The 18942-nt window shown below is 64.1% G+C and overlaps 2 protein-coding genes and 1 long non-coding RNA gene across 3 annotated transcripts in view; 2 read left to right on the top strand and 1 right to left on the bottom strand.

Annotated features, from left to right (window-relative positions):
• Positions 1 to 18878, top strand: part of EIF2B1 (eukaryotic translation initiation factor 2B subunit alpha) — a 59559-nt gene extending 40681 nt beyond the window's left edge. Inside the window, exon 10 of the mRNA XM_084867461.1 lies at positions 18869 to 18878. The gene's annotated coding sequence lies outside the window, so the exon portion shown is untranslated. The remainder of the gene's footprint in view (positions 1 to 18868) is intronic.
• LOC311613779 lies at positions 394 to 4745 on the bottom strand. The gene is made up of 2 exons (XR_014793518.1): positions 4491 to 4745; positions 394 to 3130 (listed from the first exon to the last, which is right to left on the bottom strand). It is a non-coding gene; the product is annotated as an uncharacterized lncRNA (long non-coding RNA).
• Positions 4840 to 5852, top strand: MIF (macrophage migration inhibitory factor). Its single transcript, XM_084867475.1, has 3 exons — positions 4840 to 5118; positions 5207 to 5379; positions 5711 to 5852. The coding sequence occupies exons 1-3, from the start codon at positions 5011 to 5013 to the stop codon at positions 5775 to 5777; spliced, it is 348 nt and encodes a 115-aa protein (XP_084723601.1). The 5' UTR covers positions 4840 to 5010; the 3' UTR covers positions 5778 to 5852.
• Positions 18879 to 18942: the final 64 nt, after the last annotated feature.

Raw genomic sequence — 18942 nt, forward strand, 5'->3', positions numbered from 1 at the left:
GCCAGACCTTCTGTCTTCAAGAACGTCATCTCGGCCCGAGCTGGGTGGGCTCAGTGGGTAGAGCACTGGTCTGCGGACTGAAGGGTCCTGGTGGGATCGTGTGCAGGAGGCAACCAATCGATGTGTTTCACATTGAAGTTTCTCTTTCCCGCTCTTTTCTACTCTCTAAAAAAAAAGAATCATCCAGCCCCTAACGTCCAGTGCTGAGCTGGGAGCCCGGTCCACCGTTCGTGTCCCAGTGGTCCAGGCCCCCGGGGGCAGCTTCCCGCCCGCACCCCTGCCTGCACAGCGTCCGGCTGCAGAATAAACCGGAAGCAGATGGCTGGGATGGGGTGAGCGTCTTTGTCACGGCGATGGCGACCACAAAAGGTTCTGCTATGGGTGGGTGTCACCCTTTTCTTTTTTTAAGTTACCAGGGCAATGCAAGACTACGTCCAGAGATGCTGCTGAGCATGAGTGTCTTTTAATGTGTTTATTGATTTTTAGAGAGAGAGAGAGAGAAAGAGATAGAAACATCAATGAAGGAAACGGCAACATGGATCAGCTGCCTCCCGCACGCCCCCTGCTGGGGAGCTGAGCCCACAGTCCCAGGCATGTGCCCTGACCAGAGTATGGCTTAGACCTCTGTGTCTCGGTTGATGCACAAACACTGAGCCACACTGGCCAGTGTGTTGTTTTGTTTTTTAATTCTCACCCAAGGATATTGTTCTATTGATTTCTAAAGAGAATGGAAGGGAGTGGGAGAGAAACACTGATGTGAGAGAGACTTCAATTGGTTGCCTCCTGCACCCACCCTTCCGGGCTAGGAAACCTGCAACCCATGTGCATGCCCTTGACCAGGAATCAGACCTGCGGCCCTTTGGTCCACGGGACGACACTGGCCACTGAGCCACACTGGCCGGGCTCGTTCTTCAGTCCACCCACATTCTGATCCTCAGTGACCGCACCTCCGCGGGACGGGCTCTCATGCCCGCTCCCGACACATGGCTCCTGATGGGAGCACTCTGTTCGGCTGGATTCCCACATGGTTAGCCCGGGGCCAGCGTTGGCCTGTCCTAGGAGCGCTCTGTCAGTGAAACGGACGAACCAGGAAGGCTTTCCTGGGGGTTCTTGTCCGAGACGGGACGGACGCCTGCCCTGGAGACGGCCTGTTCTCCTGAGGCTGTGCCCACAGCTGGCGGCCACAGGGAGACCAGCGGGCTCCCAGGGAACGGCGAGATCGCACCCGAGGCAAAACCCCGCGAACACGTCTGAGTCTGGGTGTCGTCAGACATGTATTCTGCGCCAAGCATCTTCAGTTCAAAGAAAGCTGAACTCGCCAGACAGACGCCGGAGGTCGCCTTTGTGAAGGCCGCAGGAGCTGAGGTCAGCGCGCCAGCTCTCACACGGAGGCCTGGGGTCCGGAGGGGCGCCACCGTCGGGGCTGGTACAAACCGGTCATTGTCTTCATTTTCCTTCCACTCTCACTTATGTTAGAGAATTTTTGTGAGTTTATTTGAGCCAGTTGCCAGGAAGCAGAATCTCAAGGAGCTGGAATAACGCTCCAGAGGATGGAGTGGTTACCGAGCTGTGTACATCAGTGAAGAGGAGCCGGCGGTGGTTACTGAGCTCCATCGGCGATAGTGAGGGAGGCGGGAGAAAGCAAAGCGAGGGGGCGGGGGGCCTCGGGCTGGATGGGAAGGGAAATGAGTAGGTGAGCGCAGGGTGGTTAACAGTCAACAGTGAACTCAGTGGCAACATAACGAGGGGATGTGTGGTCTGTGTGTTGAGGGCAGGGCGAGAGCATCTCTGGGCTAACGCCACCATCATCACGTCAGTCAGCAGAGGGCGGGAGGGAGGAACATTGATGAGAATCATGGATCGGCTGCCTCCTGCACGCCCCACTCTGAGGATCCAGCCCATACCCAGGCAAGTGCCCTGACCGGGAATTGAACCCTGACCGGGAATCAAACCCTGACCTGGTACACGGGTCTGATGCCCCCTCCTCCCCTCCCCAGCCACCAGAACAGATCTTCCCTGGGCAGTCCTGATGCCAGGCCAGCCAGAGGCACCTTTTGTTGGACGTGCGGGTAGGTTTATACCCAACAGAAATTCTACTCCCAGAGAAAACTGTGGTTCCTGCCTCAAGAAGCTTGTTTCTGAATGGCCGGAACCGGCCGGCGGAGCGTGGAGGAGGAGGGGGCTTCTCTCCTCTCACCTCAGGGGCTGCAGGGCCCTGAGCCCAGGCTCTCCTGGGCCACCCCTGCCCACTCCGTGGCCTGGTTCCCAGCTCCCGGCTGCCCCGAAGCTGCTGCCCAGCCGGGGTTGTGTCCGTGTCCTGGCAGGGGCGGCGGGAAGCTGCTAGGGCGGCGCTCCATCAGCAGAGCCGCTGCTGCCCCCTACCCAAACCCGGCATGAGCCGCGGGCCTGCCTGGCCTCACCCACCGGCCGCCGGCTCCGGGCAGCCGAGCTCTCATCACAGACGGGGGTCCTGGTGAGGAGGAAGGGCCAGCCGTGCCTGCATCGCCTCCTGCGCAGGGGTCCTGTCACGAGCAGATGACCACGGAGCCCCATGGATGCCAGAGGCATTGCTTTCTGTCGCTCCTAGAACAAATGACCACACGTGTAGCTGCTTATACCAGGGCACGTTTATTAGCTCACGGCTGTGGGTCAGAGGGCCAGCCGGAGTGGGGGAGGGGGGGACCAGGCCTCTGGCCGAAGGCCTCACACGGCCGAGGTCAAGGTGCTTCAGCTCGGGCAGGAAGCCCCCCTCCGTGTCCAGTCAGGCTGTCGGCAGAATTCAGTTCCTTGTGGTGCGTGGCTGCGGCGCCCCCATCATCGGCAAAGCCTGGAGCAGCGCTTGGGGGCCTCCCGCTCTGGGTCTGGCTTCCCCCTCGGTGCGGTGCATCCCCTGACTCCTTGGAGAAAATTCTCTGCTCTCTAGGGCTCCTGCGGTTATCTTGGACTCACCCAGATAATCCACGACAATCTCCCCAATCACAGCCCGCGAGCCGGGGTGTCCTCCCGGTGACACAGCGTGCTCCGGGCCGGGCACACGGGGATCTTTGGAGGCCTCGGACCGCACCAAGTGCAGCGTCAGGAAGGAGGCAGACAGCAACGGCTGAAGCCTCCACTCTCACGGGGCTTGCGCCTGGAGAGATTGGCTCACAAATAGAAATCTGGCCATGGCCTCGAAGGACAGGACAGATGCTGGGCCAGCAGGACCTGCCAGAGCCAGGAACTCGGGCACCTTTCCCAAGGAACGGACCAGGGCCCACGCCAGGAGCCAGGAGCGTGGCGTGGACCAGACGAGAGAGCCGCGCCGGCCGTGGGGCGGGAGGTCCCGGGGCGTTGGGACAGTGCAGTCTCTGATGTCCGAGACCATCCCGTATGCAGGCCAGCACACCTCCGTGAGGGAGGGATGGCCGGCACCCCCATTACAGGGAAATGAGGCTCAGATATCAGGCAAGTATCCAGGCTAGCAAGAGGGGGGCCTGGGAACGAGACCGCCTCCTTGGGAACAAGGTGGGAAGTGACGGCAAGCGGCTCCGGCCGGCCAGATCAGGGGGCTCCCCTGTTCTCAGTCACAGCCTGCACAGGGCCGGCTCCCGCCGGGACGTCAGCGAGCAGCACGCTGGGTGCCGGCCTGGGACTCGAGTCACTCATGTCCCTCCTGTTCACATATCATCGGGGCCAGTGCTCAGCCGGACCTGCGGGGCCCTGCTGGGGCAATGCAGCGGGCAGTGGTGGTGAGGTGGGTGCGGAGGAGTGAGATCCAGGCGGGAAGCAGGCAATTAGAGTGGAGAAGAGCCGAGCAGTTGACATAGACCTAGAGAAGCAGTGCTGAGCCGGGTGCCGGGCCGAGGACGCTCTGGCTGGATGCTGGGCGCAGGGCGCACCGTCCTGGCACCAGTGGCCAGTTCTCGCTGCACCTCATGAGCCTGGTTCATCTCCCCAAGACCAAGGACAGGATCTTCCTGGAGAGCTCTGAGGACCTGGCCAAACACACCACGCTCCCTCTCGCACCCGAGATCGGCTCTCGGCACGCACCCCACGGGGCCCTCAGAGTGGCCCGGGCCCCACTTCAGCTGCTGTCCTCTTCCTCTGTCTCATGGCGATACTCATTCACCCATTCATTTATTCAGCCGGCACCGAGTGTGTGCTTGGCTGCCTGGCTGCAGGCTCTTAGAGGCACCCAGAGGCGGAGCCCTAGTGCTCAGAAGTGGCTTGAAGTTTGGGGGTGACCCCCAGGTCTGGTTGCTGCCGGCCTTTCACCCCAGGAGCTGTGTCTGGGCCCCGCCTCGCGCTCCCTGCTCCCACCCTGGGCACCTGCCGGCATCCTCGCCCCCCCCCAGGGAGGTGGCACCGGTGGGGACGGGCGGCCCTCCAGCCCCTGCAGCGATGACCAGCGCACTCTCTCACACTCAGGACTGTGGTCCCCGGGGGCTTATGGGGCTTCCCTCAATGCGTGCGAGGGAAGGGGACGGGACTCCTCTGCGGGCCGGCCTCACCCCTGAGGACAGGGCCATCTCCCCATGAGCTGCGATCGCCAGCTCCCGCACGCCAGGGACTGAGGGGCAGGCAGGTTTCGGGGGCTGCGCGGAGGTGAGCGCAGCCAGGGGTCCCCGCAGCAGGACGAGCGGGAACCAGCTCGGAAACCCGCTGGCGGCCGACCCCATTGATCTCACGGCTCCGGGTCCCGCAGGAGCGGATGCGCGGGGCGGGGCCTCCGTCTCGGCGACGTCAGGGGCGGGGCCTCCGTCTCCGCGACGTCGGGGGCGGGGCCGCAAGCGCACTGGGGCGGGGCCTCCGTCTCGGGACGTTGGGGGCGGGGCCGCAAGCGCACTGGGGCGGGGCCTCCGTCTCGGGACGTTGGGGGCGGGGCCGCAAGCGCACTGGGGCGGGGCCTCCGTCTCGGGACGTCGGGGCGGGGCCGCAGGCGCACTGGGGCGGAACCGGCGGTCACGTAGCTCAGGTTCAGCCGCGCGCGCGTTAGTTCCTGTGCCCGTGCTCGCCGCCGCCGCCGCGATCATGCCGATGTTCGTGGTCAACACCAACGTGCCCCGCGCCTCGGTGCCGGACGGGCTCCTCTCCGAGCTCACCCAGCAGCTGGCGCAGGCCACGGGCAAGCCGGCCCAGGTTTGTGGGGAGGGGACGGGAGCGGGGGGGGGGCGGGGGGTGCCCGGGGTGCCCAGCCGCTCGGGGTCTGACCGCGTCCTCCCCGCAGTACATCGCGGTGCACGTGGTGCCGGACCAGCTCATGAGTTTCGGCGGCTCCACCGAGCCCTGCGCGCTCTGCAGCCTGCACAGCATCGGCAAGATCGGCGGCCCGCAGAACCGCGCCTACAGCAAGCTGCTGTGCGGCCTCCTGGCCGAGCGCCTGCGCCTCAGCCCGGACAGGTGCGCGGTGCGGGGGTGAGGGGATGGGGGGCCGGCGGGATGGGGGATGGGGGATGGGGGGCGGGGGATGGGGGACGGGGGTGAGGGGATGGGGACCGGCGGGATGGGGGATGGGGGGATGGGGGGCGGGGGATGGGGGGCGGGGGTGAGGGGATGGGGGCCGGCGGGATGGGGGATGGGGGGCCGGCGGGATGGGGGATGGGGGGCGGGGGGATGGGGGATGGGGGGCGGGGGGATGGGGGATGGGGGCCGGCGGGATGGGGGGGCGGGGGGTGGGGGCGCCGGGCGCGCAGCCCGCTCAGCACGGCCTGCACCCCCTCTCCCCCCGCAGGATCTACATCAACTACTATGACATGAACGCGGCCAACGTGGGCTGGAACGGCTCCACCTTCGCCTGAGGGCCCCGCCGCAGCGTGTTCGCGCTCCCGGCGGCCCCCACCTCGCGTCGGGAGAAATAAACGGTTTGGAGACCGCGCTGCCCCCGCTTCCTTGGCTGTGGTGACATGGGTTCTGGTCGGCGAGGGGACGGAACCGAGGCTCGGAGGTGCCTTTTGACCAGCCTCCCCCTGCTCGCCCAGCAGGAGGCCAGTCTTGGTTGGCATCCTGCCCGGGTCCACAGACCGCTCTTGTGGAGTCAGTTCCGTTCCTGCCCGCAGGGGGCACCACGTGGGCTGGGGCAGGCCCACTACAACATCTTCCAGATGAGCAAAGGACACCCTGGAGGAGGCCCCCCCTTCTCTGCCGGGCAGGTGCCGTTACCCAGAGTGAGGAGGTCATACAGATAGAGCGGGGCTGGGCTGGCCTGGCCCAAGATCACCCCGTATGGGGTGGGAGAGGGGGACAGTGGGCAGTTTCAGCACCGGGGCCTGGACCACGGGCCTGGGCTGCCCTGTGCTCATCCTTCCCGCGGGCGGCCTCAGCCTCTGCCTGCAGCCCGGCCGCCTGCGGGCCGGGGCCTCCGCTTGTCCCCCAGCTGCCCAGAGTGCCACGCTGTGTCCTGGGGGCCCCTTCCTGCCCCCCGTACATGGCATCAATGCCCCCAGCCTCTCCCTGTGCCCCTCGGCATCCTGTGGGCGTGGCAGGAGGCAGCCCAGGCGCACCCTGGGCCTCCTGCCTGCCTCCACCCAGCTCCCCTCAGTCTCCGTCTCCGCCCCCTCTCAGGGCCTCAGTTTCCCCATCTGTGAAATGAAGGTATTCACCAGACGCCCTCCCACCTGTGGCCTCACCGTGGAGGGGACTGACATTCCCATGACGAATTCCCCAGTCTCAGCTCAGCTCGGAGGGTGGGCAGGACCCCAGGGCCGTCCTGTACTCAGGTCTTGATAAATTGTGAAACCCGGGCCGGTTCTGCCCGCAGCGGGAGGAGCTGGAGGGAGGAGGCCGAGGCGGCACAGGTCCTCACCGCGCACCCGGTCCCTCCAGGGGCCACCAGTCACGGGCTGCTGGGCCGGAGGCCAGGGCAGTGCAGGGCGCCCTCCGTGCCCAGGAGGGAAGTTTAGTATTTCTGGGCTGCCCAAGTCTTCTGGACTCCTCGCCTCCCTGGTCAGCTCAGCGTCCCCCCAAACTGTCTGTAAAGCCCTCAGCTGAGCCAGGGCCCTGCCCCCGAGCCTCCCGGTGAGAATCCTAGAACCGGCAGGAGCGGGCGTGAAGGAACGGAACGAAAACCCACGTTCTTGCCCACACTCCCCCTCCTGGCTGAGAGAGCACAGGCCTCGTCCTGTGCGAAGCCCTCATCAGAGACAAAACGGCCGTTTCACAAATCGCTGTCCCCTCACTGCTGGAGCCGCCGCCCAGCCTGGGCCAGGAGGGTCTGGACTCAATTCTCCTGGGCCCAGACCCTCACACATCCAGACCGGGCTCTGAATCCAAAAATTACAACGGAGAGGGCCTCCCCGGTCCCCTGGCCCCGAGGCCTTGTCCCATGAGGCTGTTAGGCATTTTATGCAAATGCGCGCACCCCCCCCCCAATAGCAGCGGCCTCCCTGTGAGTTCTGCATTTGCCTTTTTACTTGAAAGTCGGTCGGCCTCAGGCTCCTAGGAGAGGCCGATCCATTCACCCAGCCCCTCATGAACCCCGAGTCCTCCAGCACCGCGAGGAGGAGCCCCATGCACGCAGGGGGTTGTGTGTATGTGTGTGTAATGCCTGAGGATAGGTTCCTGGAAGTAGGATTGCCTGGTCAAAGGTCATGATGCAGCTTTGTGTTGTTAATCCTCACCGGAGGAAATTTTTCCATTGATTTTTAGAGAGAGGAAGAGAGAAGGAGAGACAGAGAGAAACATCCATGTGAGAGACACACATTGATTGGTTGCCTCCTGCATGAGCTCAGGCCCAGGGCCAGGGTGGAGCCTGCGACCAAGGTCCGTGCCCTTGACTGGAATCGAACCCAGGACCCTTCAGTCCAAAGGCTGACACTCTACTCTACCCACTGAGCCACACTGGCCAGGTTGATGATGCAGTTCTCATCGGGCCAGATGTCCCCGTCAGTGTGTGTGTGTGTGTGTGTGTGTGTGTGTGTGTGTGTGTGGCTGGGGGGTCGATGGCCTCATGCAGCGGTGCACGGAGGCCCTCCCGGGGTTTGACGTTGCTGCCTGATGGGGAATGCTTTTCTCTCAAGCAAAAGCGTGGCGTTTACTTCTCTTCGCGTGGGAGCAGCCGCCCCCTTCCTGGGTGGGGAACTAAAATCCTAAGCCCACGGGCCCAGCGGCACTTCGTTCAAAGCTCTTTATGCAGCAGAGACATTAGCTGTCCCTCGAAGTGCAAAGATCCCCTCAGTGTGTCTGTCACCTGGCTTCGGCGGTGTGGGCCGGAGACCCCCACGCCTTCTCCGGACCCCTGTCCTCGGCCTCCCCACGCCGGGACCGCCACCTGCTGCCCACGGCCTCCCCCGGGCTTCCTGTCCCGGTCCTGCCGTTACGTCTGGGATCCCTCGTGGCGGCTCCCAGGTGTGGCTCCATGTTTTTATTGTCGATGCCACCCACCTGCCCCTCCCCGTCTGTTCATCGCCCACCTGACCCCACCGATGAAAAGCACTTTATATCAAATTAATCCCCTTGTCCTTGGTCCACTTCTGAGCTCTTGGTTCTCTTCCCGATGGGTCGCTCCATTCCATTTCTGACAGACAGGCTGTTTGCAGACTGTCCAGCGAGGGGGGGGGGAGACAGGGGCCTTCCCGCTCAGGCTGTGTCTGGGCCCCATCACAGGTGCCCCCTCCTCCAGATGCTCCTGCCTCAGTTTCCCCCTGCCCGCCTCCGCACCTGCCCCCTGTCCACCCACAGGCCAGGGCTCGGTGTCACGTGCCACACCGGGGCCATCCGCAGGGAAAAAGCTGCAGCAAACCCCACAGTTTTCAACCTGCTGCTGAGCCAGGCCCTCCCGGAGCCAGCGCCGCCCCCCCCCCCAAAGCGGGCTCTCCCCCCACACACACAGTGGGCCCCCCCTGTCCCCCTTCCCCCGACAGCGGCCCCCCCACAGCCGCTTAGCTGCTCCTTCGGCACGTGACCCCCAGATGGTGCAGGTTCGGCTTCTCTGGCAGAGAGAGCCGCTCAGCGGGGACCGCCTCTCAGCATCTCAGGGAGTGACTGCGAGCCCAGGTCTCTCCCCGGGCAGCTCCCTCTGGCTGCTCGCCCACACCCCACGTCCATGCTGACGGTAGATCCGGGGAAGGGACGAGGCCAGACGCCTGCCCACCAGCTCGTGGCTTTGGAGGAGCTCGATGGGCCTCTGTGGACGGGCCGTGGCTCGCGGGTGGCGTGGCCCTGAGGGTGTTGCTGGGGGCGACTGATAAGGAAAAACAAGAGGAAGCAGCCAGGACAGGGCGCTGGCCACGGGCGGGCTGGCCGGGAGGCCCGGCCACAGGAGGGCGGCTCCGTCCCGCACCCCCTCCCCCAGAGGCTCCTCCAGCCCCGGCCGGTGCCAGCGCTGTGCCGGGAGCCGGCTGCCGGGAGCCCAGCCGGTCACCGCGAGGCCCGGCCCTCCCCTGCGAGTGCGGACCGTCTCTGCGTGGACATTAGGGATGCTGGCGGTCATGAGGGATGAAATGGCCCAGGAAGGACACGGGAGTGACTTCATACAAATTCCAAGTTTATGGCCAGGCGGGGTCCCGGCAGGAGCCGATCAGAGGGTGTCATGGCCAGAAGAGGAGAGGACCACAGATACCATACAGAATATGACTCAGACACTCAGGCTGGCGGGAGGGAGGGGCCTAGAGCGAGTCCTACATCTGCAGAGGCTGCGGAGGCAGCTGCCGCCTGCAGGCCTGGGCCTCGCACCGAGCCTCACTGAAGGCAATACCCATCGCGACCCGGCCCAGCCCGAGGCCAGCGCTGCGCACCTGTGGGTCACGACCCTTTCACAGGGGTCGCCCCAGACCATCGGAAAACACATATGTAGCAGCGTAGTTTACTGTTGTTATACTAAGACTGTTACCCATGCTACACCATGCTTCAAGACAAAACTTCATGTATTTGTCATTAGAAATAGATATTTCAAGATATATAGTTACATATTGTTTTTGTGATTAACCACTATGCTTTCATTATGTTCAATTTGTAACAATGAAAATGCATCCTTGGCCTTGTAAACTGAGCCTGGAGTAGCAAAATTACAGCTATGAAGTAGCAAGGAAAATAATTGTAGGGTGGGGTCACCACCACATGAGGAGCTGTGTTAAAGGGACGGCTGAGCACCCTGCCCTGGACAGCCCGGGGGAGGGGGGGGGCCATTCCCGGGAACCAGGGGGCCAAGAGGAGAGGACACGGGGAGACTGGCTTCTCCGACGTCAGGTTTGGAGAGTGTTCCCAGCACGGGAAGGGCTGGTGGTCACCGGAAGGACACAGCCACCCGCGCACCGGGGAGGCCATCTCCTGCCAGAGACAGCGCCCCCGGAGGACGCCGCCTCAGCACCGCGGCCCGCGCTGCCGAAGGGCCACTCGCCGACCTGGCCAAGCGCGGCCCCGCTGAGGCCACACAGGCGCCTGCAAGGTGCTCGCTCGGGGACTGGGATAATGACTAACAGAATGCTGCCTACCAACGGTACCATTTCATTGATTTCAAGGTCAAACACAGGGAGCCCGCTGCAGCGTCCAGAGGTCCAGGCCCCGCTGGGAACGGCGCCGGAAGCGGGAAAAGGGGCTCCTTACAGTCGGGACAGCCGTCCCCGCCCCGCGAGGAGGCGGCTGGGGGGCGCAGAGAGTTCCCTCTGTCTCTCCCGTCGCCGAGTTATTGTATGGGCATCGCATGCACGTCTCTGTGTTGTCTGTCCCTCACACCACCGCGCTGACAGCACACACAGGACAGGGGGACACCACCCGCATGCTGGACAGAGGTGCTGTCGGACCCCAGCCCTCTAACCAATCGCCCCCCTCACTCGGTCGCCCTCTCCCAGTGCCAGCCCCCGCGTCTCCTGCCTCTGAAGCCCCCGCGTCTCCTCCTCTGATGCCCCTGCTTGGGCGAGGACAGTCAGAAGCTAGGACAATCCCTGGGCAAGTGGAATGGGAAAACTGAGGCAAGAAAGTTCAACAAGGCCCAACAGTCTGGGCACTTGCAGCCAGCTTGAGTCACATGACCTCATCTCCCCAAACAAGGACACTGAGAGCAAACGGCTTCTCCCTCCTCCCTGGCCAGGGACCTGCTGACCCACCCTGGCCTGGAAGACGGAACGAAGGCCCAGTGGGTGCCATTGGTGCCAGCGAACAGAGGGAACTGGGGGACAACAGGAGGACCGTTAGAGCCAGTCAGGCGGAGCAGAGCCGGGAGCACAGGCAGCCCCGGCCCTCGGCGTCGGGACTCGGTGTCACGTGGAAGGCGCACCGAGCGGCGGGCTGCGGGCTGAGCGGTCCCACACACCGCGAGGCCGGCAGTCCCCTCCCGTCGGGGCAGAGCCGGCGTGGCTCACCGCGCCCTTCCCGGGCGTGGGCTCGTCCCTAAGGGTCCTGCGAGCGTGCACCGGGCGCGGGGTAGCTCGGCCGGCTCACCCTCTGGCCGGTCTCTGAGGCCCCTTTCTGTCTGACTTCCCAGGGATCGGAAGCGCCCGCCTCGGCCCCTCCCCCAGGACAGGCGCCCCACCTGCTGCTGTTCCCGCCCCAGTTTCTCCCTTGGCTGCGTTCCCATCCTGAGCCGGGCAGGGAGCAGGCGGCCCCCTCCCCCAGGCCCTCCGAGCCGCTCAGTGACATCGCTGCCCCCAGAGCCGGGAGGCTGGCGTGGAGACCCAGAGCAACTGGGATGGTTGGGAAACACGCCACGTCTTCCGCTGAGGACAGAGCCGTGGGAAGGAGGGGGACCAGCTACAGAGAGGATGTTCCAGAGCCACGATGGGTCAGGAGACAGGCGGGCCCCGAACAGCTGCACAGACCGGCTCGGGAACGGGAAACTGCTGCGGGAGGCGGGCAGGGCCACTGGCCAGGGCCCCCAGCCTCAGGGCCCCCAGCCTCAGGGCCAGCCTCAGAGCCCCCCAGCCTCAGGCCCCCAGCCTCAGGGCCAGCCTCAGAGCCCCCCAGCCTCAGGCCCCCAGCCTCAGGGCCAGCCTCAGGGCCCCCCAGCCTCAGGGCCAGCCTCAGGGCCCAGCCTCAGGGCCCCCCAGCCTCAGGGCCAGCCTCAGGGCCAGCCTCAGGGCCCCCCAGCCTCAGGGCCCAGCCTCAGAGCCCCCAGCCTCAGGGCCCCCAGCCTCAGGGCCCCCAGCCTCAGAGCCCCCAGCCTCAGGGCCCCCAGCCTCAGGCCCCCAGCCTCAGGGCCCAGCCTCAGGGCCCAGCCTCAGGGCCCCCAGCCTCAGGGCCCCCAGCCTCAGGGCCCAGCCTCAGGGCCCAGCCTCAGGGCCCAGCCTCAGGGCCCCCAGCCTCAGGCCCCCAGCCTCAGGGGCGGCCGCAGGAAGAGAGCCACCCTCACCACTGCCCTCCTTCCAGGCTGCGGCCTTTTTCTCCCAAGTCTGCCCTTTTTCTCTCCCGTCTGCCCGCCCCTCACGACATGGACGAATTTCCAGCAGCCCATAGCGGCCCGCCGGGCATGGGCGGGTCTGTCCCTTCCAGACCTCCGAGGCCAGCCTGCCCAGCTGTGCGCCAGGAGAGGGCAGGGTGGGGGCTCAGCAGGGAGAACTCTGCCAGCCGGCTGGGACCCTCTTCCCGCCCAGGAGAGGTGCGTGGGGTGGGCTCAAACCTCAGGGACCTCCCCGCTCTGCCCATGTGCGGGCCGGGGGTGCAGGGAGGCAGGTGGGCTGGGGAGCTTGTGGGCCAACACAAAATTAGCCAAGAGGCAGGCGGCCCCCGTCCTGTTCCAAGGCTGTCTCCCCCAGAGCGCCCTCTGCGGGGCCGCCTGACACCTGTCCCGCTGCAGTTCATCAGGGGGGACGAACACCACGGTGAACGGGTGCCCTGGGCGGGCCCGGCAATGCCGCCAGCCGTCAGCATTGAGTTGGGGGAGGCTCGCTGTCCCTCTCCGTTGTCAGTCCCTGTCTCCCGCCCCCCGGGGGCGTAGGTGCGGCCATTTGGGCCGTGGCTAAGGGGAAGGTAAAACTGGAGGCCGTTATATGGGACAGATTCATGTGCTTTGAAATCTCTCCTGGGTGTACCGAGTTAGAGCTGTGTGGGTGCATACATGGCTCCTGGGACACCCCAACTGCCGATATGTGATACCTCAATCAATAAAGAAAAACTTTAAAACTATATATTTATTTCAGAGAGGAAGGGAGAAGGAGAAAGAGACAGAAACATCAATGATGAGAGAGAATCATTGATTGGCTGCCTCCTGCACATTCCCTACTGGGGAGGGAGCCCGCAACCCAGGCACGTGCCCTTAGCCAGAATCGAACCTGGGACCCTTCAGTCTGCAGGCTGACGCTCTATCCACAGAGCCAAGCTGGCTAGGACTCAATAAAGAAATTTAAGAGAAAAAAGGCGGCAGGACCACCTATTCTTTCTGTAGGCCCCGTGGAAAGTAACCAGAGGGCCCCCGGGAAGGCACGCGGTTCATTAAATCAGCTGAACTCGGGGCGACAGGCAGAGCCACTCCCTGGGCACACGCTTCCCCCAAAGTGCCGACTCTTAACTCTGCCCGGGCGTCTGGGAGGGCGGCTTTGATATGTAAGTCCGGTCAGGCACCAGGAATTCTCGGGCCTTCTCAAGAATGCAAATCAGCTCCTGGGATCCTAAGTTTTGGTGACACGTGCTGTTATTTGGGGGTTATATAAACAGGCACTCTGCGTGGGCTCCATCACAGAGGGCGGCAGTTCCACCCGGCTCCCAGCTTTGTCTCTGTCTCTGCATCCCGTTTCTTTCTTTTATTTCTCAGTCCCCAGCCCCCTCTCCTCAGGAACCGGACCCGTCCTTTTCCGTGAATGCGGAAAGAGAGAAACACAGTACTTTTTAAAGGCGAGGTTGTGCCCAGCAGTTAAGTAAAACATCTTTTTTTTAAAAAAAGAAAAATATGTCAGGATATTGTTTTTGAGTCTGTGATCATTCATGTATTTTTCGGGAGGGGGGGGGCGGCGTGTAAAATCCTAATTTCTGTTCTGACTCCAAACAATCTCCTTTTTTTAAAAAAAGAGGTCTGCTTATTTTGTGTGCTGACCATGACCTGGTCTTCTGTTCAGCTTCCTTTTCCAACCAAATCTTCCCAGTCGCCCCTTTCTTATGGACCGGACTTTTTTAGAGAGAGTGGGAGCAGCGAGGGGGAGATAATAGAGAGAAGCATCCATATGAAAGAGACACATCGATTGGCTGCCTTCCGCACACGCCCTGACCTGAGCCGGGGATTTAACCTGCCACCGGGGCACGTGCCCTGGACCTGGAACCGAACCTGCAACCCTTTGGCACGCAGGCCGGTGCTCCAGCCAATGAGCTACTCGGGCCGGGCACGGAGGCCAAGGCCGGTGCTGAGGCTGAGCCAGGTGAGGGCGCTGCAGAGGGAGTGAAACCAAGGCCCCTGGGGGGGCCGGCGCGCTGCGGGGCTTTGTGGGGCGACAAAATAGCCGCCCCTCCCTGGTGCCCGGCCCGGCTCCTCCCCCGCCACGGCCGCTCCCTCTGGAGCCAGGATTGCCTTTTACGTGTTATTTTTTTCAGCCACAGCTGACACACATCCTCCTATTAGCTTCAGGTGGACAGCCCGGGGCTCATCTGCCCGTGCCCCCCTTGGGCTGTCAGTTGCGAGTGTGTCCCCCCCTTCCTGCCCTTTGTCCCACGTGGTTCAGGGTTCGGGCTTCCTTCTTAGAAGGCCACACGCAAAGGAAAGAGACCAGAAAATATTAATTTGGAAATACCGGGGGCCAGGCGGGAGCCCAGCCAAGGGGAAGGTCTCCGCTTTGCTCCAGCCTCGCCATCCCTTTTATTCTGGTTTTGGGGTCCACCCACAGCCCTTAGACGGGCAATTCCCAGGACAGAACATGAACAGGATTTACATAAAACTAAAAGGCGGAGGCTGCTTCAGCTGCCGCTGTCCAGACAGTGGGCGGCTGGCTCTGGCCTTTCAAAGCTTCAGGGCGGACCAGCCTTCCGGGTTCCTTGTCCACACCTCTCTCTGCTGGTGAGGACATTTGTTTTGTTTAATCCTCACTCGAGGACATTTTTCATTGGTTTTTAGGGTGAGGAGAAGAGAGAGGGAGAGACATCGATGCGAGAGAGACTTGCCTCCTGCTAGTGCTCCGACCAGGGCCCCAGGCCGGGAGGAGACTGCAACCGAGGTACGTGCCCTTGATCAGAATCGAACCTGGGACCCTTAGGTCTGCAGGCAGACGCTCTGTCCAGGGAGCCACCCCAGCGAGGGCGTGCCCTGGCTTTTACAGGGTTTCCTTCACAGGTTCTCTTAGTTCTACTGCGGCAGGAAAGCTGCCATGGCTTTGTTAGACATCACTCAGCTGGCGAGGGGGAGAGCGAGGGTTCAAACACAGGCTGGGACTCAGGAGAAATGACGGCAGACGGTCTGCTTGCCGATCAAGCGGCCCAGGCCCTCCCTCCTGGCGGACTGGGCAGCGTGAATGTGGCGCCTGCACAGCGCGGCTCCAGCCCCTCTCTGCCCCAGCGATGCCCACGCCATGGGGACGGGGCTTTCTGGTAAGGGCCCCATACCCTTTATTTTTTGAAAGGAAAGGGAGAGAGAGAGAAACATCAAGGGTGAGAATCATGGATCGGCTGCCTCCTGCACACCCCGGACTGGGGATGGAGCCCTCAACCTGAGCACGTGTCCCGGAGGGAAATCAAACCGTGGCCTCCTGGTCCCTAGGCAGACGCCCAGTCCCCGCGCCCAGGCAGCCGGGCCCGCACTCTTTAAAAGCACCGGTGCCTCGCGGGGCCCCGGCCCAGCCCGGGAAGGGAGCGGGCCGAGCAGTGCGTGTCTCTGAGGACCAAACAGCCTCAGAAAACAAGGGGCTCCCACCTCCCCGTCAGCGATGTTCCCGAAAGGCACTGGGCCGTGCGCCCACGTCCTGGGGAGACCCCGCCAGAGCGTGGGCCGAGGCCCGAGGCGCCCCGGGCGAGGGGTGCACAGAGCAGGAACACGATGGGTGCGTGGTGGTGGCCGAGCCCCATGAGGTGGGTCCCCCGTGAAGTCTCCCCATTCATTGAAGAGGACTGCTGAGAGGGGCCTCCCCCGCACCCCCAGCCGCACACGTGGTCCCCACCACACCCAGACACCCCGACATGGGACATCTCTCAAAGCCGGTGTCTACTCAGCAGGCTGAGCCCCCTCCAAGGGGTCCCCTCCCTCCGCTCCCACTGGCGTTCCCTCCTTGCATTGCCCCCGTCCATCAGACCCTCTCCGCTCCTTCACCGGAGGAAGGACCCCAGAGGCGAAGGTAAGTCTCCGAGTGGGTAAGAGGGAGCCGTAGGCGCCAGCAAGAGCGTGGTTAGACCGCCAGCCCCCCAGCGAGCCACCTCTCAGGCCCCTTCCTGCTCCAGGCCGGGCTCTGGATTCAGGTCAGCAGAGCTTCTGCTCCTCCTTCTATGTCCCCGTCCCCCAGCCTTCACCCCCTGGCCGCGCCCCTGCCCCCTCTTGTACGTGAGAAACATCAGGCCTCCCGGATGCGGAGGGCAGAGCGTGCTCCGCTCAGGGGCCTGGCTCTGAGGGCCGGGAAAGGGAGCCACCGGCTCAGCTGTGGGGAGGCGTCCCCGCTTTCACTCCCCCATCCCCGTTCTCTCCCCCCCTCGCGTTTGGACTTCACCCCTCTTTCCCTGCCTCCCTGGCCTCCCTCCCCTCCTTCCCCTCCGGAGCTCTGCACAGCTCCTGCCTCTCAACACGCCCCGTGGGCACAGCACAGCCGGAGTCCCCGACCTTTGCCTTCTGCCCAGGGTCCGAAACAATGTGAGACACGCCCCCGCCCCCGCCCAGCACCCTCAGGTCCCGGGCGCAGGGGCCGTTGGGTCACCCGGGCGAGTTTAACGGAGCTTAACGGTCCAGCGCGTGCCCAGCGCCCGTTGCTGGAGCTGTCTGTTGCCAGGGCAACCTGTCAACGAACCTCCACCTCCCTCCCTCCAGCTCCGCTCACGTGACCAGGGCCTGGCGCGTGATTCTGTCCACTCCCAGCATGCTCCGCACGGGGCCGGGCCAGGGGCGGGGCGGGGCCAGATAGGTGGGACCCAGCGGGCGGGGGCGGGGCCAGGGGCGGGGCTGGGCGGGAACTGCCGTGGTCAGCGACCACAGCAGCCTGGGTCCTGGCAGTGCCTGCTCTGAGGGCAAAGTGAAGGCGAAGGAAAATCCTGAGCCAGGGGCCGGCCAGGAGGCAGGCATCCCAGAGGAGGGTTAGCTGGCTTAATGTTTGTTGTTTGCAAAGACCTTTCTGTGAGCACGGAGGTTTTAGCTTGTTCCTGCACAAAATAACCTAAGCCCGGCCGGTGTGGCCAGGTGGGTGGGTGTAGGGAGCGGCTATGGGGTCAGGCCTCAGACTGGCCCGGGGCAGAGCCACATACAAGTCCCAGCTTGGAGGGCAGAGCTCCCCTCCCTCCCCCAGCACAGTTAAGCCTGCCCCTATAGTTCTCCCTTGTTCCTGGGCAGCTAACGGGCTGTGGGAGGGGCAGCAGTGCTGCCAACGCTCGGCTTGAGTAAGGACATGGATTTGAAACTCGCAAGAACCCTGGAGACATGCTGACCCCTCCCCTTGCTTTGCTCTGTGTGACCTGATTACAAAATAAAGCTTCGGCTTACAGCTTTCACTGGGTCCTCATCCGGGCACAGTGATCCGCCCGGCCCCAATGGTATCCTGTCTGTCTGCTTCAACCCCTCACCGGCCACCTCCCGTTCACCCCTGGCCGCGCTGGGCACCGCTCAGGTGAGCATCAGCGGCCACCGCCGCGAACCAGGGGTCAAGGCTGGATTCCTCCTGGTCAGGGCATGTCCCCAGGTTGCCGATGGTAGGCTCGATCCCCAGTAGGGGGCGTGCAGGAGGCAGTTCTCATATAAATATTTCTCACTCTCCTCCCTACCCTCCCTCCCTCCCTCTCTCAAACATCTTTTGAAAAAAGAAAGTACAGCCGAAACCGGTTTGGCTCAGTGGATAGAGCATTGGCCTGTGGACTGAAAGGTCCCAGGTTCGATTCCAGTCAAGGGCATGTACCTTGGTTGCGGGCACAACCCCGGTAGGGGGTGTGCAGGAGGCAGCTGATCCATGATTCTCTCTCATCGATGTTTCTAACTCTCTATCCCTCTCTCTTCCTCTCTGTAAAAAATCAATAAAATATATTAGAAAGGGAAAAAAGAAAAAGAAAGTACAGATACTTGTGAATGATCACTTGGTCAGGCTGAAATGAAAACTCCTGGCACTTTGGCTCAGCCTCCAGAGGGGGCGCCCCCCTCTCCCTCCCCACGGCGCGCCCCCCTCTCCCTCCCCACGGGCGCCCCTCTCCCTCCCTACGGGGCGCCCCCCTCTCCCTCCCCACGGGGCGCCCCCCTCTCCCTCCCCACGGGCGCCCCTCTCCCTCCCCACGGGGCGCCCCCCTCTCCCTCCCCACGGCGCGCCCCCCTCTCCCTCCCCACGGCGCGCCCCCCTCTCCCTCCCCACGGGCGCCCCTCTCCCTCCCCACGGGCGCCCCTCTCCCTCCCCACGGGGCGCCCCCCTCTCCCTCCCCACGGGCGCCCCTCTCCCTCCCCACGGGCGCCCCTCTCCCTCCCTACGGGGCGCCCCCCTCTCCCTCCCCACGGGGCGCCCCCTTCTCCCTCCCCACGGGCGCCCCTCCCCCTCCCCACGGGCGCCCCTCTCCCTCCCTACGGGGCGCCCCCCTCTCCCTCCCCACGGGCGCCCCTCTCCCTTCCCACGGGCGCCCCTCTCCCTCCCCACGGGGCGCCCCCCTCTCCCTTCCCACGGGCGCCCCTCTCCCTCCCCACGGGGCGCCCCCCTCTCCCTCCCCACGGGCGCCCCTCTCCCTCCCCACGGGCGCCCCTCTCCCTCCCTACGGGGCGCCCCCCTCTCCCTCCCCACGGGGCGCCCCCTTCTCCCACCCCACGGGCGCCCCTCCCCCTCCCCACGGGCGCCCCCTCGGGCCGTGCGCGCGGCTCTGGGGAGAGATGCTGGCGCAGGAGCCGCGGCCGAACCGCACCCGCGGCATTATCAGCCGGATGTGGCCTGGGACCCGGAGCCCAGCGAGGTCTGA

The sequence above is a fragment of the Pipistrellus hanaki genome, assembly GCF_964339955.1.
Source record: "Pipistrellus hanaki genome assembly, chromosome: 19".
In the NCBI taxonomy this organism is placed as follows: Eukaryota; Metazoa; Chordata; class Mammalia; order Chiroptera; family Vespertilionidae; genus Pipistrellus; species Pipistrellus hanaki.

Coding starts and splice junctions, on each gene's coding strand:
- MIF (XM_084867475.1), top strand. CDS start 5,011: ATGCCGATGTTCGTGGTCAACACCAACGTGCCCCGCGCCTCGGTGCCG. Junction 5,119..5,206: donor CCACGGGCAAGCCGGCCCAG/GTTTGTGGGGAG, acceptor TCCTCCCCGCAG/TACATCGCGGTGCACGTGGT. Junction 5,380..5,710: donor CTGCGCCTCAGCCCGGACAG/GTGCGCGGTGCG, acceptor CTCCCCCCGCAG/GATCTACATCAACTACTATG.